We start from the raw sequence: 23,443 nt of genomic DNA on the forward strand, positions 1-23,443 counted from the left end.
TCAGAAAAAAAAAAAAAAAAAAAAAAAAAACCCCACAAAGAAAGGAAAGAAAGATTATAAAAGATACTATAAATCTTTTATTTCTTTTTAGTTACTACGCAGTGCCCTTCATTTTGAAGGAAATGGTACAATCAATGATCTGTACTTCTTTCTCAGGAAAAGAAGAGATATTTCCACTAACAATTAAACATTCATCGACAAAAGACAGCTTACAGAAAATGCTCATGGAGTTAAGAAAATCATATTTTGTGATTACACTGGCTATTGTGGATGATTCCATGAAGTATTACAATATCAGGAATTTCAGGTGTGCATTGAAAGAAAGCTGCTAATTCAACAATAATGCAAAAGAACCACCTAAGCCACTGATGTTTGAAGAAGCTACTCTGATTTCTTCTTATCCACAGTTAAAAAGAAGTGTCTGATCTGGAGAATCTAAGTCCATGATACAATAAACCTTGCCTCATCACGGCACATTATAGAGTAGCAAAATCAACACATAAATAACAGTAGCTTTCTTACAAATATAAACAGCTGCTGGAGACAATGCATTTCCTTCTTTTAGACACTCATCTCTCATCAGTTGTATAAGATTCACTTTCAAAAGAAATATTTGTTCCTAAATGGCTGTTGGAATCATGGTTGATGCGGTTAATTGTCAGGAAAGCACAGGTGGCAAACGACTCAACAAGCTTCACACACCCTTTGGTGAGACCCAAAGGGAAAAAGAAAGAAAAAGAAAACTGCTGTTACAGTCAAAATCTGAAATATCTTCTGCACAGAACACCTTTTTGTTGCTTGGAGTGCAATACTGAATTTAAAAGAACAAAATGGAAGAAGCGTGCCTAGAGTTGCATTAATACAAAATAATTAAAGTTTACTTCCCTAGTCCTTCGGTCTGAAGGATATACTTTTCTGAGCAAAAGCTAGTTTCTGAAGTAGCTTTTGTTGTGTTTCCTCCCCCCCTTCCTCCCCCCCCCCAGTCTACCCTGCAACTGTCTACTGTGTTGTCCAGCTGAGCTACAGAGAGCTGTAATCAATACTTCATACTCACATCGAATCAGGGAAACTTGAAATGGCCTTGTTTATATCTTTGTTCACTATCACAGAACTCAAGTGTCTGAATTGTGTTTTTAAAACTACTCAATCAAGGAATAATTGTAGGCTTCATTATAAAGCCATTTCCAGGGCATTATTTGCATCAAACCTACCAGTACTCTGGGGAAGTAAGACTGCTCGTCTCCGTTTCCTAACTGCAACTACCTTCACAGATCTGGAGCTTTGTCTTGCTAGCCTTACATGTGCAGAATGACATCCACAGCAGTCTTCCCATCAGTAACAGTGCAAACATCCAAATGAGTAAATTCACACAGATGCTTAAGCGTTTGCACAACAAAGAGCTTTTAAAGCTAATAGTATTAAACTTTAACTTAAAAACTCAAGGGGAAGTTCAAGCATGACAAGACAAAGACACCAGGAAGCAGTCTGCAGCACGACTGTCAGCTTAGTGTGTAACTGCTGTGTAATGCGTCAGTCTCACCACTCGCTGAGTCAGTGCTGCTCCCAGATTTTCAGGGGGAAACTGAGGCCAAACTTTGGGCTGGATTCCCACCTGCTTTGTTTGGACAAGGGCCGTTTGAGAAAGAGCTTCCACAGTGCTTCTTGTGCCCTTCCTGTGAATAGGCGACGTCAGATCCTCCACACTCCCACCAGAGACCTCAGATCAAGATTCCAGCCTTATTCAGACAGAAATGCAAATAGTCACTTAACTTCAAGCATATTACGAGTTTTGAGGATTTTTCCAAGTGGCTCAACTTCAAATTCAGCATAGGCCTTGGGCCTTTACTGAACCAGAAGCTCTGCAGAAGGATCACACCTTCATTTCTCTACCTTAAAGAAGAGCGGTGCTTTTATCTATTCTCTCCCCCTCTTTTTTGAGCAATAAAAAAATCTTGAGCTACACACACACAGAAGAATCAGTTTTCCCCAAGAGATTTTTTGATTAAAAAAAAAAAAAACAAACTGTAGAAATCCCAGCGTAGTCTGCAGAAAGTAACTGAATAAAGTAAAACAAAAAACGAGAAGCTAAGCAGTTGTGATGCGCTCCGACAGCAATTCTAGTTTGCACGTTATGAGTCCATGGCTTTAAAAACCAACATGCTTAGAAGTGTTTGCAGTGGTGTTTATAGCACCTATTGAATAACACTGCCTAATCAACAGGTAGGGAAAAAAGACCCACCTGTTAAAGATTCAACAGTCCTTAGCTGTTGGGGTAAGAAATTCCTGTTAGGACATAGGAAAAAAACAAAAACAAAAAAAAAAACAAAACAAAACAAAATCAACCTTTAAAAACACCAGGAATAACGAAAACCCACTTTTGCAAATAATGGAGTTGCAGGAGACAGAATAAATCCCCAGCATAGCTTGCAGAACAACGTAAGTATTCCAAATGTAGACATTTTAAGCACTGAACACCTGAACTGCAGGTGCCAGAGAAGCGGACAGGCTTTGTAACACAGCTGACTGCATGCCAGGCTGCTTTGCTGTGAGCAAAGCCCTCTGCTCAGCTCTCTGTCCTAGAAGGCTGTGCAAGCTCTGGGATTCTTTGTTAAGGCCCTAATGCCTGCATCGGAATTGATCCCAAGAGGCATGACCGGCACAGGGAAGCACCAAGATCAGCACAAGACATGTTTTCGGTTGGTCAGAGAAGCTTTGCTCTTTGTTCTCAGACAGATTTGGTCTTTTTTTTTTTTTTTTTAATTAAACAAAGGGAAAGAAGGAAAAGAAAAAAACAAAACACAGAAAACAAAGCCAGACCACGCAGGATATCTCAGAAGGAGAGAAATGGCTGTGTGTCATAGTTCTGATGTTTCAGACACAAGGGAAAAATATTTTCACAACTAGTTTACTGTTTAGTACCCTGTAGATACATAATATTTGACATTTATAGCAGTTTCTATACTTTATGACCTAGAATATACTTTAGATCATTAATGAAAAATAAACCCATTCAGAGGACTGGAAAATAATGTGCATAACAACTTATTTTCAAATGCAAGGTTATGATGGATTATTTTTGTTTTAACTTTCAAAAATATCTGTAAGAAAATATTATTTTACATACATATATTACACAGAGAAATAAACTTTGCTATATACAAGGGTCAGTATGAAAGAAGCAACAGCCAGACATTTACTTATGGTCTAGATAACCTCAGTTGTCTCATAGCAGTCAGTGCAACACAGACTCTCCATTCTCTTTCGGACTTTGTGATCATTTCAGCTTTCAGCATTTTGTCATTGTATAAAAGCTGCGTGCAGCCCTTCACACACGAATCCTGTTGCAGTCAGATATGGGTTGTTACCATACTTTTAAAGAAAGGTTGCACATTGGCTTGACAGCCACACCAACATGAGTATGACTCAACTGCATATTGAGGAAAACCATCACCGGTGCAGACACCTGAGCCATAGCATTCTAACAGAGCTGGGCGTTACATTCTCCTTTGGATTTGGGTATTTCGCAACCCAAAATGAGAACACAGAGCCATTAAGGAAACACTGTGTGGTGTATTTGCATAACCTTAAAAGCCACATTTCCTCTCCAAGCAAGGCTGAAGTAGCTAATCACTGCTTTGTTTCCCTCTAGGTTGCGTATAGTAGGAAGAAAACTCAGATTTATTTGAGCCATATAGTTCTAGCTAATCAAAAAATGGCATCAACTTCTTAATCGACAACCTCCGCTCCCAAGGGGCAGAAAGGACACGGAGTACTTTGCTATTTGTGGTATAACTGTCAACAACCGCAGGGAAGACGGTAGTAACAACGCTTCAAGTTTACAGCACAACGTTAATCGCTGTTATTTAAATGAACTCAAGCTTATCTTCAGGTTCATCTCTTCACTACCGTGTTTTTAAAGGGAAGGAATTTTGTATTATAAGCTGAGTCCAAATCTGTTTGTTCACGCACTTAAGATCTCGGGACAATGATCTGATGGTGCCCACATGGGAGGACAGTTCAACAGCTGAAAGCAAAATTCAGGGAACATTCAAGGGAGGCAGCGCTGCACCCCCCAACCCACCTAATGAGGGACCTACCCAACAACTCCGAAGGCATATCTTCTCGTCCAATGCTATAGCTCAGCTGCACATCATAAAAATTAGTAGAAAATAGGGAAAGATGAAGTCCCTAATGAAGAAGAAATTGCTTTGTGGTAAGGGGGGGGAATAAAACAAACATCCCAACCCCCCTGCCTTCCATCCTGCACTCCTTCCCATCACAGGGAGGGAGTGCTGCTGTGCAGGACCTGTGCCACACTCCCAGCGAGCCAGGAGCTCCCAGTCATGAGACCACCTCTTGAGGGGTAGCTTACTGGAGATGTGCTGGAGCATATGAGCAACCTGCTTCTATGGCCTCTGTACTTGCCCCAGATGTCATCAGGAGCTCTGCCACTTGCTTTAGGGGGGGCCAGGGAGCCTGTAACAAGCTCCAGCAGAGCTCAGTATCTGCCTGTAAGAGCCTAAGCACACACCAATGCGCAGACTCCACAACCAGGGTTGCGAGCTTCCTCCTCCCTGGGGCTGGTCAGCAATAATAACTCCTCTCTCCCCAACAGAACCACGTGCTGCTAGCAAAGGCAGAGCTCCCCCAGCCCACCTGCACATTCCTATTAATTAAGAAAGCACCAGGCACATCAAAAACATTTCACTGAAGTCAGAGGTGATTTCTCCCTTACACCTCCTGGGGAGCTGGCTGCCCATCCATAAAGCCTAGCACCACTCAAGCAAGCAAGGCAGCAGCTTGTTGCGAGATCAACAGAGCCCCAACTGAAGACAAAAGGCAGAGAAGGGTCAACAGCATGTCACATTTCCCAGCTACCAACTAATCACACACTCACATAAACACGGCCATGTCCCAAAGTTGTTGGCTCCTTAATAGTATTAAGTACTCTTAACTTCTGCTGATAAGTAGATGTCAAAGGCATTTAGCATCCCATAGGGTCAGGCCTACTGGCAGATGGTGGAAGAACAGGCTGGCACAGAGGAAGGGAAAGAGGTGGGAGTGGAGAAGGGTAGAGTTGCCCTGAGTTTTATCCTCTACAATAAGTCAGTGGTTTTTATCATTGAGCACTGAAGGAGTTAAGCACTAAAGCACAGACACTTAATCAGCTTTCCCCCCTTCCTTTCACATGTGATCGGAATGAAGCTGCACTGAAACGGCCCAAAGGGTTTATAACAGCTCAATTTCGCAGCCTTCCGTTTTAATCCCCATCACCCAGCCCGAGCAGCATGGCGGTGCTGAGGCACTACTCCACAGCAGTCCGGGCACCTGGATGGTGGGGATGGTCTTCCTCCTCCTCCTCGTCCTCCTCCTCTGCAGCCTGCAGGTGGCTGGAGAGCTCCTGGATCACGGCAGCCCTACCGATCTGGTCATTTCTCCTCTTCTCCATGATCAGATCCTCCAGGCTCTGAAACTCCAGCGTGTGGCTGCGCTTGTCGCCCAGCCGGATCTGCAGGCGGTAGGGCTGCTTGCCGATGCGCAGCTCCCCGCCGATTTTAAACTCCCGCTTGCCGTAGCGGCACCAGGCAGCGAAACACTCCGAGTTTCTCCAGCTCAGGTCCCGGTCCTTGCAGCCCACCTGCTCCAGGGCGTTGCGCACCACTGTGGCCGGGCTGAGGGGTTTGTAGCGGTACAGCTGGTTGGCAATGCGGCCCCGCCTGCCCTGGCTGGCGTCGGTGAGGAAGCTGTTCACCACCTCCAGCCTGTGCAGGTGCACAACCTGAAAATCCCCCACGTAGACCACCCAGTGCGGGTACTGGGCCTGGCACACAAACTCCACCAGGTCGCCCGGTTTGCAGCGGTTCAGCAGGTTCTCCGGGGTGTAGGTGCTCAGGTGTCCCCTGCCTCCTTCCTCACCCTCCTCCGGCAGCACGTCCTCCTCGGAAAAGCTCTTCTGGTAGATGCACTCATCCCGGTAATAGACGGAGCACTCCACCTCGTGCAGCTGGGGATCATAGGGCTGCAGGGCAGGGTGCTCACCTCCGAGGTCGTGCCCCGAGTCCTGCTGCTGCTCCAGCTCATCGTCGTCATTGGAAAAGATGTAGGAGACCCCGATCCTGGGCCCTTCATCTCTGTCCATGCCCGTTGGGTCGGCCGTGGGAACTTCCTTGTAGTTCAGATGGGTCAGCTTCTCCACCTGGTTCCCCATGCCCGCTGCAACGACAGACACACAGCAGGGCCATGAAGGGGCCAGACAGACAGACAGCAGTGGGGGGAATTTAGCGCACGGTTTCTCCCCTCCTTAACCACACTTCACGCTGCCATACAGCCCCCACAAGTACTCGAGGGGGGGAATGAAGGTGGTGGCCGCGGACCAACCCCAGCGCCCAGGGGCAGGCGAGGCAGCACGGCCACCTGTTAGCCCGCAGCGAGGAGGAGGAGGAGGAGGAGGAAGAAGGCGCCGAGGGAGCACCGAGCCACCTGTTTAGGGACCGAGGGCGCGGCTAAAAGGGGGACTGGAGGTCCGAGCTGGGGACGGCGGAGTTCCACCCATCGCGGAGGCGAGCCTCCCCCGGTCCACCTCCGCCGGCACCGGGCGGCCGCAAACTTACCGCGGAGAACGGCAGCGCGGCGCCGAGCGGCTTTAGGGCTCCCGAGCGGAGGCGGCGCGGCTCCCGGGGGCGGGTGCGATCATGGTCCCCCCGGCCCCGCTCCGCGCTCCCCGCAGCAGCAGCGCCCGCAGCCGCGCTGCCGGCACTCGGGGCTGTGCGGGAGGCGCCGGGGAGGCACGGCCGAGAGGCGGGAGGCTGGATCCGGCTGCGGACGCCCCGGCGAGCGCTCAGCCCCCAGCATTTAAAGAGGCAGCTCTTTTTTTTTTTTTTTTTTTTTTTTTCCCTCCCTTCCGTCTTTCCCCCTCCTTCCCCATTTCCTCCTCCTCGCACCTTTTTCTTTCTCCTCGCTCTACATGCCAAGCGCTCTGCTCCCTACCGAAGCACATCCGCGGGCGGAGGTCGGACGGGCTCTCTGCGCTGAGGGCTGCGCGTGCAGCGCGCTCACACGCCAACTCACACGCGTGCTCGCACGCGGCCCCTTTAAGGGAGGGCTGCCATGCAGCAGCTCAGCCCGCCGCTTTGGCGAGGGGTTGGGATAACTGGGAGCCGGAGTTTGCTCGGGACGGCACCGGGAGGCGACGCGAAGTCCCGTGCGGGGCTGTGGGGGTGGTCCCCCTGCACCCACGGGGGGAGCCCCGCCGGGAGCTGCCGGCAGTAGCGGGGAACTTGTAACGCAGTGAAATCGCCGAGCCCGGCTCTCCTGGGCTGACTTAGTGCCTCGCATTCCTCCATGAGTGGAGTGTGTAATTAGTTTTATTAATTTATTTTCTTTCCGACTCCAAGAGTCTCTTTTTCAATATAGAAGATGATGATTCTTTCCCCCTGGAACGGCATTATCGGGACTGGTGGGAGTGTTTCTCTTTCTGCGTTTCGGAGAGAACAACACAATATTCTGCTTTTTCATTAATACCCAGTTAGTCTGCTAGGTGGGTATTCTTCCTGTTTCCACATGCACTGGTAAATCCATGCTGCTAAAATAGACTACAGGGATAATTTATGGGAGCTAGGAGTAATGTCTTTAATTTTGTCTCATTGTCTGTTGCCTTGTAATTTATAAACCCAACTGCACTCCGCTGCTTGGAGGATTCACTGAACGGCAGTGAATGCAGGAACAAGTGTAGTGTTACGGGGTGCTGGGCGCTGCCTGTGGGCTCAGAGAATGCCATTTCCATCTGGTGATGTGCTGCTGTGGCTTCAGATACAGTCGCATGATTTGGTGTGGGGAGAGGAGATGGGGAGGGGGAGGTGTGTGTGGTGCTCCCCGGGACAGCCCCAGTGCTGCAGAAGGTGACGGGCAGCTTGAATGGGGGCCTCGTGTTTTGGGTCCCCTGGTGGCTCTATTCATTTTTCATCTCAAAGAGGTTTCAGACAACCTCAGCTATGCCAGATGTGCTCCAGCCCAAGGACTAGTTGAGGAAACCCCTACAAGGTGCTGAATTCCGATGTCATTTTTCAGCACCACACTTCCTCCCTCCCTGCGCTGCTTGCTGGTGTTGATACAGATGCTGCTGGACAAAAGAAGGCCCTGCTCCATATGGCTCTGTAAAATTGCTTCACTACTGAAGGATGGGCATGTGTAAAGGTGAGGTTCTGCTGGAAGGAGGAGCTGGGCTGAACGCAGAAGTGACTTTTTCATTTTGCATTTGTGCTGGAAGCTGTGCCTCAGCACCCTACCTTACTACCTTTGGAGCAGTTTTATTTTGCGACTACAACGGTTGGGCAGCCCTCTGCTGAAAGCCAGGTTTCCTTTTCATTCTGCTGCAGTGTCAGGAAACCTGTGTCCATGCAGGAGCTCAGCACTGCCCAGAGGAGCACTTGCATGTGCCTGCACATCCACACGTTCTTGCTCCTCTCTGTCTTTTTCTTCCTGTCTACTTCAGCTCACCCCAGTGCTTAATTTTCTGCACCTTGTCAGCTGCTTTGATCTCTTTGATCTCTTTTAGTTTCCTTTCAATGGCTGTTCCTCAGAATCCACATTCTCTGATCAATCTGCTTTCCACGATCAGAAACCTTAGGCGAGTGTTTTTGTGTCACAGAACCCATACGTAATTGCGTACTGTGCCTGCAGATAAGGCATTGGATGGAAAATCCACAAAGGACTTTTAGTGCCTATATATCACCTGGGCTGGTGCCTAAAATTACAATGCTTAAAACTGCTGTGTCCTTAACTTCTAAGCCTTGAAACAGCCAACCTATATGGGCACCAGGGCTGGGGGCTGGTGGCAGTGATGTGCTATCTTGGTGAATGCGCTTTTAAAGAGAGCACTGACCTCTTGCATAGTTTTTGCAAAAAGGTCTTTGGTACTTATCTGCTAAAGATAATCCAGTCTGTGGATCTTGAGGGAAGGGAAGATGCACTGCACGACCCTGAGCTGGAAGCCCAAGCTGCAGCAGGGCAGAGTTGAAGACGCACCTCTGACCTCACTTTGGATGTTCTTCAATTACAAGAGTGCTTGCTCAGCGAGCTGCTATTTGTAAACCAGTGGTGAGGTATTCAGCTCTGGGCACGTGTCACAGAGGGAACCGAGTGCTGTGAACCAGATACAGCTGTGCTGTGCTTCTGCAAAAGTCAACAGGGATGTCCACGCTTTCAGTACTTAAAGAGAGCTTATAAAAAGACGGAGAATTACTTTTTACGTGGTCTGACAGTGATAGGACAAGGGGGAATGGATTTAAACTAAAAGAGGGAAGATTCAGGTTAGTTGTTAGGAAGAAATTCTTTACTCAGTGGGCGGTGAGGCACAGGCACAGGCTGCCCAGAGCAGCTGTGGATGCCCCATCCCTGGCAGTGTTCAGAGCCGGGTTGGATGGGACCCTGGGCAGCCTGAGCTGGTGAGTGGCAACCAGCCCAGAGCAGGGAATTGGAACTGGGTGAGCTTTGAGTTCCCTTCCAACCCAAGTCATTCTATTATTCTATGACTGAAATAAGGTAACTCACCGGGGTCACTGCCTGGTCCCAGTTGCTCATCCAGATTGCATAAGCATTGTTCCTTCTAGATTCTCTTTTGGAAGTGAATCAGTCACCTCACAGACAAAACCCAGGTGTGGTTTTAGGGCTGATTCACTCCAGGCAGCCACCTCATCTGAGTCCCTGCAAAGACTCCAACGAAACGGGTGGACCTGCATGAGGTCTGGCTCCCTCTGCTCTGCACAGCCCTCCAACATTTTCCCAGCTGAATTTGCGCATCCATATGTTCTTTAGCTATTGCTGAGTGCAGCAACACATATCTCTTCATGTCGTAAAAATACCATCCTAGTGGGTTGCAACATGGCTCGTAAGATATTTTAAATGCTTGAAATTTTGATTGCCCAGAACATACACTCTAAATAGTATTTTCCCTTCTAGGGCCAAAAAAACTGCCATGGTGCAGGGCTCTTTGGAAATTCAAAGCTGCATTGCTATGTAGTCCAGTGATGTATACAGTCCACAGAGATGGCTGTACCTCTTGGCTTAGTGACTGTGGGTCGTGGAAGGAGCAAGTGCATTTGTAGCAGTCCCTGGGGCTATGTAGCTGATAAGGAATCACAAAATCAAAAACGCTGGAAAAGGCAATTAAGATCATCTAGACCAACCATCAACCCATCATCACCATACCCACTAAACCACGTTACTCAGTCCCACATCTACTCATTTCTTTAACACCTCCAGGGATGGTGACTCCGCCACCTCTGTGGGCAGCCTGTGCCAATGCCTCACCGCTCCTGATCCAGGGACCTCTGTAGTGCCAACTCTGATTGCTTTAAACATCAGGTCTGTAGTTTTGAGAATGAGGCATCTAAGCTGTTTTGTTGCTGCAGTGCTACTTTATATTTAATCTTACACATACCTTGCAGTGAGGACTCAAAAAGGTGATGTTGATTTGAAATCACAGCTCATCCTTACTTGGATGTGAAATGCTTTGTTGCCATTGTTATTAAAAGATATCCAGTATGGGAAGATATTCTTCTTGTATATGTTTATGTTTTCTTCTTAGGGACCAGTCATTCTGTGCACGACAAGGTTTAGTATTGCAGTCTGTAAGCAAGTTGTGTTTACAGGTATTCACCCAGCTGATGGCTATGACACACTTGAATTATTTAATTGTTTCAGTTTCTTTTTTTCAGTAGAGTTTTATGAGAACTAAAATAAAATATGCTCCATTTGGCATGTAAGCACTCTACTGCATTGCAGCCCTTGCAGAATAGAGTGCTTAATTGCTATGGTGTAATTAGGGGCATTGAGGTTATGAAGCACGTCCTAGTGAAGTCCATGGGAATTCTTCCACTGAGTTCTGTAGAAGTCAGTCATACCTTAATTGAGAGAGGTTTGGGACCTGAGAGCTCCTCAGCTCAGTTCACCAAAGAAGTTTAGATGCAGAGTTGTAATATCTCCTTCATCACCTCCTTGCCTTCCAGTGGAAGTCTCGTCCCTGAATAAGGCATCAAGTTCTTGTAAAGCTGTGAATGCCACTTAAAATGAGATTCATCAAAGCCAGCATGCCAGAGCAAGGTGGCAGGGAACAGAAGAGAGCTAGCGTCCTGACAGCTGTTGGAAAGCGGTGCTTCCTTTCACTCCTGTTACACAGCCTAATACTCTTTCAAGGTTAAGTGCTTTAATAAGGTTGGCTGTTTCTCACAATGATGCCATGTCAGTTAATAAAATGCATTAATATTTCACATTGCTTCCTTCGGGTACGAAAGACCAAGGTTGAAGCCTCTCATCTTGCTGAAGGAACTTGGACCAGTATCTCCCAGGAGAGTGCTGGAAGCCACCAGACTGTTTGCTATTTTTGAGCAAGTTGTGCTCTGTCTGTCCCACTGAAGCAGTTCATTAAATATCCATTCAGTCAGATGGAAGAAAAAAAAGAAAAGAATGACAACCGTTCTGAGATCAGGTGCAGGAAGGGGATGAGATCGCTTTGAGGTCCTCTCTAATAAATATTCACATGTCTCATCATCAGGAGTTATTCAGACAGACCCACCAGCAAGATCTGAAAGTTTTGTTTTTAGGGCATGCTCATGGGTGAGTTTTGCTCACGTCTTCTCAGAGTAGAGCTTGAGCCTCTGGGTCTCACGTATCCTGCATGACTGCTGTAACCCAGATGTTGTTAGATATCAGCTCATCATCATTCTGTTGTGTTAGAGCCATACTGATATGCCCATTGGATCAGACCACAACTAGTTTGTGATTTGTTTTTGAGCTTATGTGTGAAACAAGCATTGATCTGTTCCTGCTGTCGCTGCTCAGTGACTCTGCATTTGTCCCCAGGAGAAATATTTGGAATTTAGATAACCACAACATTTATGTACTTCAAAATGTTGTCAAATAGCATGAGAACCTTGGTATTTCTAAAATTTCGGATTCATGTTATTTGACATAACATAAGGCATATAATGAGTTTCTGGTCTCAGGAAGGTGACTACCTGAATTGAGATCTTAGCGTTTGTTTCCCCATTTAGCCTAAAAGCCTTTGATGTCATTAACAAAAAGTTGGCATCTATCTGCTTCCAAACGTGGTCTTTGGTACTTAGTATAGCTTAGCATGGGCCACCATGTATTCAGGACTTGAAAGGGATCAGAAGGAGATCTGCATTTTGAGAGCAGAGAGTGGAAACTGTGATTACCATGTTTATCACATCAGCAAACTGTTTTATTTTTCTAAAACTCTCAGTGGCAGCTTATGCTTCTGTTAAATACTTTCAGCATTGTAATTTTTTGACTAAATGTGATCCAAAGCAAAATGAATTGCTGAGATTGCCAAAGCCACAGAGTTTTTGATTGAGGCACCCAAGCCATTTCTCGAAAGAAGTTTTACCACTGTGAGATTTTAATTGGTGCATTCCAGCAAATGAAAATGAAGTAATTCATGTGTCAGTGGAGGTCTGGAGTTTTAGGAATTGCTATCAAACTGACTTGAGCAGCAGGCATAGCTTAATTAAAATGCAGTCCATTTTTTTCTAGAAAATAGCAACTGTATTTCAAACATAAGCTGAACAATGAAAGAGGTGGAGCACATGCATCTTAGACTGTATATATATAAGTACATAAGAATGTATATGTGTGTATGCATGTATATGGATGTATCTAAGTTCTTAACAGTAAGGATGGTGAGGCACTGAAACAAGTTGCCCAGCGAGCTGGTCGATGTGCCGTCACTGGAGACATTCAGGGTTGGGCTGGACAGGGCTGCAAGCAACCTGCTCTAGCTGTAGGTGTCCCTGTTCATTGCAGGGGAGTTGGACCAGATGGTCTTTAAGGTCCCTTCCAGCTCAAATGATTGTATGATTCTGTGATCGTCCGCGTGAAAACTGCTCGTTTCTTGCATCTCTGGTCTTCCTTTCATTCCATGCTTCTCCCCAGTAGCCACTCTGTCAGTGTCTTTTGATACATCACAGGACTGCTGGCTGCTTTGGTGGCAATCTGCAGCCAGGAGAGGGTAGAGCTGCCCTGTTTGGTGGAGAAAGCTCTTGTGGTTGCTCTCAGTGTGGAATACCTAAGCAGAAGCCACTGTTGTGAACACAGCAGTTCTTCAGGCAAGCCTAGGACATGTCTGTATGTTAGTGCCTCCATTTTAAATGGGAAGGAACAGAGGAACCAGCAGGCAGAGCCCATTTCTGTGACTTTGATAGTGTCAGTGCCAGAATGTGAGGCTGATGGTGTCGGAGCATGTAGCCATCCACACAGTGGTAACAGGATATCTGTGGGGCCTGCTGTCTTTATCCTGTCTTTGAACGCTTGCAGATTTGAGCCAGAAGCAGTGGTCGTGGCTGCTTGTCACAACCTTTCTGCAGGTTAGTGGAAGAGGCAGCAGTGAGCTGAGCAATTCCCCTTCTCATTCACACATTAGACTGGGAAACAGGTTACAACTGTTCTTCCCCAGCCAGCAAAAAGCAACAGAGATATGAGGCCTCAAAACAGCTGTGAAGGTGATGCTTAGGGCTTTCCTCAGCGCTTGCTCCAAATCTAACAGAGCAGGACTGAACCCCTTGCAAGTCTCCAGGGCAATCGCTGAGGCTTTGGCCTTCAGGGTTTGGAGGAGGTCGTGGGCTGGAGGCTGCATCAGAAACAGCTTTGCAAATGCCCCACTCCAGACTCTGAGGCACCAGAGAAGGAGGGTGACAGCAGAGTGACACCCTGAGAGTGCTGTAGCAATGCGTTCAGACTTCTAAAGAAATGAAGTGGGAGGATCTATGCTGTCAAGCCTTTGTTTGCGGTTTGTGAATAGAAGACACTCCTACCTTTTGCCCTGAAGTGCTGCAAAGATGAATAAGCATTAAGGCACTCATATTCCCTGCTAACAAGACCCAGGGGACAGCAGGAAATCAGTAGGTAGGTGCTACGTTTCTCCAGGCAGTGGGAGTGTCACAGCTTGAGCCAGAGTGCTGATACCCACCATGCTCAGGGAGGTCCGTGGCTTTGCACCTCTCTGATGTGCAGCAAACTCCTCCTGCAGCATGCATGGCAAACGCCATGGTGGTTTTCTGCTGGCTACAAGTATCCCTTGGCCTTAACTCAAGTAATGCTGCTCCTGAGATCCTGAAGGCTGCAGGAGACCAGTAAGTCCAGGCAGGTTGAAATCACAGAATCATAGAATCATTTGAGTTGGAAGGGACCTTTAAAGGTCACTCCTGTGGACTCATTCACTGCTGCCCTCAATGAAGAACCATTTTTTGTCTTGGTCAAGTGCAAGTGTGGAGTCAACCTGTACAACTTTCTAAGCAGAGAGCAAGCACTGTGGCTGCTGTGTTCAACAGTTGCTGCCCCTTTGCAGAAGGCACGTGATCATGAGACAACACCACTGTACTTCTGGTTTAAGGAAGCACTGATATTAACCTTGTCTTCTTCTAAGTCCTTTCTGTTTGTGCTCATGGGAGGAGAGCAGGAAGCAGATGGATATTCATTCCTTCACTCCCATGAACTAGTTAGATAAAAATCACATTCTTGGTAGAATCTGCTGTTGAGGAAGCTTCTGGCCTGCTGGATGGCTCTGCTAGTTTGGATTTATAAAGTGCTGTCTGGGTAATGGTGTGTGCTCATAATAATGGCTCTAATACCTGTTAGAATTGACAGCTGTATGTGTTTGCCTTTCTGGAGACAGATGTTCTCCTGCCTGGCTACGTGAGTCAATTCCAACCGGGGAAGAGGACAGTGAGTGATGTGCTGTTCAGTGCTACTGCATTCCCTTTTATTTTCCTTCTTCCCTTCTCTCCTTCCTTGGGCTGTCTGTTAGGCAGGAACGTGACACGATCACATCAGCTGCTGCAGGGAAGCCCCTTGGCCATTCCAGTTCTTCCTCTGTGGGCTAATAGAGCTGGAAGGGAGGCCCAGGGCAGGAAGGGCTCTGAACTTTGCTCAGCTGAGCAGTTCAGTGATGCTTTTCCTTTTCACACCAGCCACAGACCAGGCTTGACACTCATGCCTGCAGGCAGTGCTTAATTTCAAACAGTCCCTGTGTATGCTAAAGTTGTTGACCCCTCACCAAATCCTATTTCTTGGCTCTTTCTGTGGTGTTCTCATGCTCTGATTTAAGTGTTTTATGGTTCCACATGAAGGAGATAACAGCATGAGCAAAGCTGCGGGTGAAAATAAATCATCATCATGGAAGATGCGAACGTTATTTTTGGAAAGCAGCAAGGCCACCATGCCAAGGGACCAAAACTCTTACTGTAGTAACTCTCTGCAACAATCAGCTTAAATCTCCACTGCATCAAATGTAAAGTGATTTCAACACAAAATCATTTTGCAGTGAGACTTTTGTATTAGAACAAGCAGTGTAAAGACACTCCTCCAAGGGAACTGCAGATTCTTGTTTTCACCTGAAATGCCCTTCAGTTGATGTTATGAGCTAAATCCAATTCCTAGTTAAGTTGAGGGAAAGACTTCAATTGAATTTAAGAGCAAAAAACCAAAAATGTGTGTATCTTGCTTTTCTGGGGATGCACTGATTCAACAGTCTAATACTACTAGATATGCCTTTCCAACATCTCCAATCTATACTCCTAAGAGTATCTAATCAGTGCTATTTTGTTGGAGTAGAAGAGAGGGAAAACACCTTCTGCTGTCTGTACCATTTCTTTGATCAAAGGTCTAACAATAAAATCCAGGTGAAGGTAATGTCTTCAAGATAAGATGTCATTTCTACTAGCTTTGTTACAACAGGTAAAATGAGAAGTGAGTCTGAAGAAAAACTGAGAAAAAGTCTGAGAAAAGAAGTGACTCCAAGAAGGCATCTCACGTAGCAGTTCTGTATTAATTAAATTCAACAAGATTCATGTCTAGCCATTCATCATGGCGCCCTGGGCTGTAGTAATGAAAGTGTAGCCCGCTGGTCCATGGAAGTGATCCTCTCCCTCTTTTCAGCATTCATGTGATTGCACCTGGAATGCCATTTCAATTTTGGACACCCTAGTACAAGAAAGATGGGGACAGAGACAGGAGGCACCAGTAGCAATCTGAAAAAATCTGATTTAATATTAAGAATATTTCTTTCTTTCTTTCTTCGAGAAAGAGAGTGGGCAAGTGCTGGAATAGGTTGCCCAGAGAAGCTGTGTGATGTCTACCTTTGGAAGGGTTAAAGTCTTGACTGGATACCTCTATTATCAGTCTGACCTAAGTAGATCTGCCTCGAGCAGGAGGTTGAGCTAGATGAACTTTGAAGGTCCTTTTCAGTCCAAATTATGGTTCTGTTATTCTCACAGGACACAAGAGATCTGCCTCTTAATAATGCCCACTAGCCAATCCAATTTACAGCTTCCTTTTTCTTCATCCTGGAGTCTGATTCAGTAAGAACTAGATAAAATCTACTGTTCAGTTTGAAACTCCATGAAGAGGTAAAACCCCTTGAGGCTCTCCTTCCCTAAATGCTTGTGATTTTCCTGGACTTCAAAGGGAAAAATTCTTTTCTGCCAGTAAATGTTTCCATCTGGGGATGCCTGGGAAAATAAGTATTCTTATCCCTGCTGATGGGTCATGTGAAGAGATGACACATCAAAAAACTACTTCCCCTTAACTCCCTCTGATGTGTGTACATAGGTTGCTCCAAAAGCAATGCCTTCTATTTTTTTCTATGGAAACTACAACAGATACAAAGAGCACAATAACTCTATTTGATAGAGCAATTTCTCAGCTACAAAACACCATTTTTCAACATGATCACCACCATTAGCTGTGCATTTTCACCAGTGATGAACAAGAGACTGCATGCCATGCTGGTAAAAATCTGCATGGCCGTCCAAAATGTGTCTTGTCTTTCACATCGCTGTTGCCACTGCTGAAATGCAATACTCACCACCTTTCTGTGCTCGTGTTCACTGTTTGATCTCCATAAATGTTCAGCAAATGCCAGTGAATGTCAGTGGGTGCCATTTTTTCCATGTGACACACTTTTGTTTCATACAGATTTCCATGTCAGATGGCATTTTCTCAGACTGCCCCTCTGCTACCATCTGTCACACAGCAACAAAATGTGATGGAGTATTGGTGGGAAGGTACAGCCTCTACTGCCATACCACCAACATTTGCCTCTGATGTTGTGTGCCAACATAATAAAACAGGAGGCATTACTTTCGGAGCAGCTCTCTTACTTAGTAGAAGTCCATGTACTGTCCATGGTGCATGCTGCTCTCTTAGTTACTTGGCAGTGATATCTAGGAGACCTTGTCCCTGGCCCACAACAGAAATGACAGACCTGAGCAGTGATGCACTTCCTCTGGCAAAGTTTCATGAATTCTCAAGAGGAAGCTTCTTCCCATCTGAAAGTCAGATGTATTAGTACTGGTAGGCCAATGTCTGAAAGCCAGGCCAATATATGGTATTAATATGACTGCTGTGTCAGGTCTTGTAAAGAACAAGCATTATAAATCACAAATAAATGCATAACTTAAGGCCAAAGGTTGACTCCATTCTGTACTGATCTAAACAGAATTGTAAGAAGGTGCTGCCCATGCAAGCGAGGCTGTGAGATCTTGGCCCTCAAGGAGTCCAATGTCTTTGGTAGCATTGTGTTCAGTGTTAGTGAGGAAAGGCAACGGGGTGATTTCTTCCACGCTGGAATGAAGTCAATGAGTGCCATGCATGTCTGGGCTTTTCTAGCTTTCTTGAAGCAGAGTCCTTATTCAGTACACAAAAGAGCCTTTGATAAGTTGATTGCTTAGGTTTTAACTTTTCCAAAAAGCTTTCTCTGTTAAAAGCTCCCGGTTGGAAATACCAAGACCTGTTGTTGCTAAGATTAAGGTATTTGTTTCTTAGAAATGGCTTGCAAATAGAGACCAGCACATGGATTATTGCTCCTTCTTTAGCCAAGTAGAGCGAAGGTGCTTTGTGTAGATTGTGCTTCCAGTAGGATCAGGTTTTGCATGTGATTTTAATAAAGGCTTTAGGAATGTAAGGGTCAGATATAAATTTTTATATTTGTAATTCTTATGCAAAAGAAGAAAAGCAGTGCTTATCGCTTACATGTTGTTTCTTAGGCTTTTAAATACGTAAAATAAAATACTGTGTTTCAGTAGAAATGTACTATGTGATTTATTTAGAATACTAATGAAAAAAAAACACTGGTCAGATTTGTGGATTTTGCTTTTCTGGAACAGCATTTTTTCTCTCTTTGTTTCTGGGTTGTTGTTTTTTTCCTCCTGCCAAGGTTAATGTCATCAGCAAAATAAAATTTGACTAATTAAATCAGCCTTGGAAAGATTGTAAATACCTATCAGGAGAACAGAAGATTTTTTGCTGTTGCTAGACAATGATCTTAATATTGACCTGGGAAGATCATGCTTATAGTTTGTGAATGAAGTCAGTAACTGTGGTGTGGTAGTTCTGGTTTTATTATGAAATACACATCACAGATTGTGTCTAATTGCACTTGGTGGTTTTATGATATCTGTAGATACTGAGCCAAGACTGATGTTTGATATCAGCATTCTTGGATACTTAAACGCTGCTACCACGTAATAGAGTCTGTTTATCTCTCCTTTAGCTTCCAAATTGCTGTGTCTTGGGTCATAGAATCATAGAGTGGCTTGGGTTGGAAGGGACATCAAAGATCATCTAATTCCAACCCCCCTGCACAGGCAGGGTTGCCAGCTGCTAGGTCAAGTACTAGATCAGACTGCCCAGGACCTAAGTTCATTTTTGTAAATTCCTGACAAAAGTTATTAACTCTTCCCATTAAAAAACAGCATGCTGTATTATCCTCCATTCTGGAAAGCCACAGCTTTCATCATTATCCCCGAGCTGACCTGTCCCAGGTTTCAGCTGAAGGGGATTGGTGGAATTACACATAGGAGATAGTCAGTCTTTTGTTTAAATGAAGACAGGAGTCTTCTACTAGTGTTCACAAAGGTTGTGGGATTGCTTTATCTCTTTGGAGACCTAACGGAAGGTAGAACCATGGCTGTGGAGAATGGATTCACCCTCATTTCCCCCAGCCTCAAATACATATCTCTAGCTTGGGTCTGAGATATTATAAACAAAAGATGCAATAAATAATGAATATCTGTGTTCTAAAAAGCTCAAGGGTGCATCAGTGATACTGCAGGTAGCATTACCAGTAGTGTACTGACCTTATTCCTCTCTGGCAGTCCTCTCTGTTCCTACCAGACTCCAAACATTATGATTTTTTGCTGTAATACAAAAGGGCTCTCGTGGTGCCCTTGCCTGGAGGGAGCCTACTGTAATCGTCTCTTTCCATACCTCTACCCTCCGATATTCTCATATCATGCGTGATGCAGTCAACTGGCAATATTTATGCAAGGTCTTTCCACCAGTGACATCAGGTGAAGAAGCTTCTGAGAGTGATTGTGTCATTCTGTCACTGTTTTTCACTCACCACTGCCTACAGCCACAGACTTGGTGGTGCCAGGTACCAGGAAAAGAGCTAAAGTGCCGGTCTTCTTGCTGGTTTTCACTGTCATGCAGTCTTGTACTGCTTCCTATTTTCAGTTGCATAATAGTTTTTTCAGTGTGCTTTGTTCCTATCTCACGCACTTGGTGCTGGCAGTAAAATGTGGATTGTTTTCAATGTTTAGCATCAAATGCTACATATGGAAGTGATTGATCAGCAAGATAATAGGCTGGAGGCCTGTGGAAATTGGACTCCAAGGTCCCATCATTCTTTGCAAAATGCTAGCCGTGGTAGGTTTTGCCTTCCAGGATCTGTCCACTGTTGATAGCCTTATTCAAATATTATGTTCAGGTTGTAAAAAAATATATCTTGACAGGGAATTCGTAAAGCAGAGACCTACAGATTACAAAATACAGGGGAAAAAAAATCTTACATGAGTATATTTGTAAGATTCAAAAGTGCCAAGGAGAGATTTTAAGCATTTTTTGAAATTGCTGCTTCTAGGTGAACTGCAGTAAGTTACCCCTCAGTTCAGTCAAGTTGCAAAAGTTTCGTTCAACCAATCATCTTATCTGACTGTTTTTGAGAGCAAAGTCTAGAAAATACAAGATTTAGATAAAGTTAGCACCAGTAAAATTATGCAAAATTAACACTTCAGTGTTCCTCAATTAATGGTCTCCTTTAAAGGTTTCCTTTATGACACACTTGAATAATCCTTGGCTGTGGGAAACTACAAAGACTAGCTGAAAAAGTGAATATATTTCCTAAAGGATATACCTGTTAAAAGCCTTAGTGTTTGTAATCTGATTTTGTCTATACAGCTACTTCTAACATTTAGTATTTCAACACCATTGCAGAAATAGTCACATCTGCCTAAAATTGCCATTCAGCCTAAACTCCTTGTGTTGCAGATTGGCTGAAAACTGAGCATACTTTTGGAATTGTCTAATAAATGACAGTATCTATGCATCTGAAGTGATGGGAGAAGTGAAGGTCTTTTAATGTCAGCCCCCCTTCCTTACGCATGAAAAGTGGCATCTTTTCCCCAAAACTTTATCAGTGCAAAGTACTGCAAAGAACTCTTCATCTCTGAGATATTCTCCTGCAGACCTCGAAATAATCGAGTAATAGAATCAGCTAGGTTGGAAAAGACCTTCAAGATCATAAAGTCCAACCATTGACCTGACCTATGAACTCTATCAATAAACCACGTCCTGTAGTGACATGTCCACACATCTCTTAAATAACTTCAGGGATGGGGACTCCACCACCTCCCTGGGCAGCCTCTCTGTGAAGAAGTTCTTCCTGATATCCAGACTAAACCTCCTCTGGCAAAACTTGAGACTGTTTCCTCATGTCCCATGTCCTGGTTTCAGCTGGGATAGAGTTTTTTTTTCTTCATGGTGTCTGGTATGATGCTGTGTTTCAGCTTTAGGAGCTTTAGGATAGCACGCTGATGTTTTAGTTGTTCCTGAGCAGTGCTGCACAGAGCCAAGGAAGTTTCAGCTTCTGGTACTGGGGGGCACAAGGAGCTGGGTTGGTACAGAGCCAGGACAGCTGACCTAAACTGACCAAAGGGTTATTTCATATACTATGACATTACACAGAATTATTAAACTGGAGGAGGTGGCCAGCAGGCTGAGGGAGCCAATCCTGCCCCTCTACTCTGTGCTGGTGAGACCTCACCTGGAGTACTGCGTCTAGATGTGGAGTCCTCAGTGCAGGAGAGACATGGACTTGTTGGAGTCGTCCAGAGGACAGCCGCAGAAGTGATCCTACTGAAGAAATTGAACATTTCTTCTATGAGGACAGGCTGAGAGAGCTGGGGCTGTTGTGCCAGGAAAAGAGAAGGCTCAGGGGAGACCTAATAGTGGCCTTTCAGTATCTAAAGGGGAGCTACAAGAAAGAAGGGGACAGACTCTTTAGCAGGATCTGTGGTGATAGAACAAGGGGAAATGGCTTCAAGCTTAAAGAGGGGAGATTTAGGTTGGATATAGGTAAAAAGTCTTTTACAGCGAGGGTGGTGAGGCACTGGAACAGGTTGCCCGTAGATGTGGTGGAAGCCCCATCCCTGGAGACTTTCAAGGCACAGCTGGACCAGGCCCTGGGCAATCTGATCTAGCTGTGGATGTCCCTGCTTATTGCAGGAGAGTTGGATTAGATGACCTTTAAAGGTCCCTTCCAACTCTGAGGATTCTATGATTCTATGATTCTGTGGCTGGGGAGGGGCTGCCACTGACTGGAGTCTGGCTGGATATTGGTTGACAGGTGGTGAGCAATTGCGTTGTGTGTCACTTGTTTTGTAAATATGGTGATGATTATGATTATTATTAGTTATCATTAATTATTGTTATCATTACTACTACTTTTCATTTCCTTTTCTGTTTTAGTAAATAGTTTTTATCTCAATCCATGACTTCTACGTTTTTTTTGTTCTGGTTCTCTTCCCCATCCCATGGGGAGGGGAAGAGTGAGTGAATGGTTGTGCAGTGCCGAGTTGCGTGCTGGGTTAAACCACAACACCTGTCATGTGTCAGCTGAAAAATGAGACCAACACCCTCCTCACTGCAACCTCCTTTCAGGTATCTGTAGAGAGCGATGAGCTCCCCCCTCAGCCTCTTTTTCTCCAGACTAAACAACTCTTATTCCCTCAGCTGGTCCTCATGCATCTTCTTTTCTGGTCCCCTCACCAGCTTTGTTGTTCTTCTTTGCATGTGCTTGAAAACAGAACAGTGTAGTTGTCCTGGGGAATTTCTCATTAGAGGACCTATAGCAAGGAAAATGAGTAATTACTACATATAAATGCCCAGATCAAGATGCCCAGCCATTGGATATTTCTTTTGAGGAAGTACTATGGGCAGCACTGAAAAACAGTGGGAGTAGTGTGGTTGTTCTTGAGCCTGGCTGGATATATTCTTGGGCACAATCTGCTTTAGGTGCCCCTGTTTGAGCAGGACCAGATGGACCTTAAGGTCCTTGCAATCTCAGCCATTCTGTGATTCTATGATTCTGACAGCAAGGAGTGACATTGTATTTCTCTCTATCTAATTGCCAGTGTTTTCCTCTCTTATCTTCTTAGGTCCTCATTACTGCCTGCTGGTCCATGGACATTGATGATGCTTCTGGTTACTAAATAGTTGCCTCACTGAGTTGGAGGTCCATAAACTCCTTCTAGCAACATCAGAGATGTCAGAGACAAAGCTGGAGGAACAAAGATACTGAGACACCATAGATGTGTCTCCAGTGATGCCTTCAAGCCTACAGAAGTCCCTGGCTAAATTGCTCTTTATCTTTATTGCTCTATATACTTCTTTATCTGCTTGTCAAGACATTGTATTTTTCCCTGATAAAGTGAAGAACAACAGGCATTGAGCAAAATCAAAGTGGTTGATGATAATCTCAGTTAACTTCCTGGAGACTCCAGTCACTGGTCACAGTCAAGTTGAGCAATGGTGAGGGAGGTGTGGACACTTTGAACTAAGACAAGGTGACATTAAAAAGCTGTAATAAAGTTCTTGTGAAGTTATCCAGTCCCATTTCTGTCTTGAGTTCTTTGATATCAAAAGAGGTATCTCAGACTGTCCATAGATATTTTGGAACTAGAAACTTCAGAAGGCCACTGTGATAAAAATAAAATAAATTTTGAAGATCCTGAAGCAAGAAAAAAATGTCAGAAGTACAGACTTCAGCAGGAAAAGGTTTAGGCCTTGAGTTATTTGGCTCATAACTTTTCAGTAATATTGAAAGACGAAGCTCTGGGAAATTTTTTGATCTAAGATTTTATTAATGCCCAACCAAGACACACACAAAAAAAACAACTCAGAAAACATCAATTATTTGGATTCTGAGCTCTGTGTTATGCTTATTCTTGGACAGGCAAATTACAATGAGAATAACCATTGTCAGAATATTAATGTGATATAAATTAATGTTGAGATATTTATTCAATGGAATACAATTATGAGCAATATTCTATTTTCTGAACAGTGTGACTGTAATCCAATTTGGGCT

At 44.9% G+C, this 23,443-nt stretch overlaps 1 protein-coding gene and 1 long non-coding RNA gene across 3 annotated transcripts; one reads left to right on the forward strand and one right to left on the reverse strand.

Annotated features, from left to right (window-relative positions):
* Nucleotides 59-7,074, reverse strand: FAM84B (family with sequence similarity 84 member B). 2 transcript variants are annotated; one of them, XM_021387772.1, is made up of 2 exons: nt 6,612-6,817; nt 59-6,213 (listed from the first exon to the last, which is right to left on the reverse strand). In XM_021387772.1, exon 2 carries the CDS (start codon nt 6,206-6,208, stop codon nt 5,306-5,308), a length of 903 nt encoding a protein of 300 aa, XP_021243447.1. In that variant the 5' UTR covers nt 6,209-6,213; nt 6,612-6,817; the 3' UTR covers nt 59-5,305. The 2 variants fall into 2 exon arrangements, with proteins under 2 accessions (XP_021243447.1, XP_021243449.1); XM_021387774.1 differs by lacking the exon at nt 6,612-6,817 and adding an exon at nt 6,942-7,074 and having other exon boundaries at nt 60-6,213.
* On the forward strand, nt 7,139-22,958 carry LOC110394103. The gene is made up of 3 exons (XR_002435367.1): nt 7,139-7,537; nt 8,068-8,193; nt 22,512-22,958. It is a non-coding gene; the product is annotated as an uncharacterized LOC110394103 (long non-coding RNA).

Source organism: Numida meleagris, chromosome 2 (assembly GCF_002078875.1).
Source record: "Numida meleagris isolate 19003 breed g44 Domestic line chromosome 2, NumMel1.0, whole genome shotgun sequence".
In the NCBI taxonomy this organism is placed as follows: Eukaryota; Metazoa; Chordata; class Aves; order Galliformes; family Numididae; genus Numida; species Numida meleagris.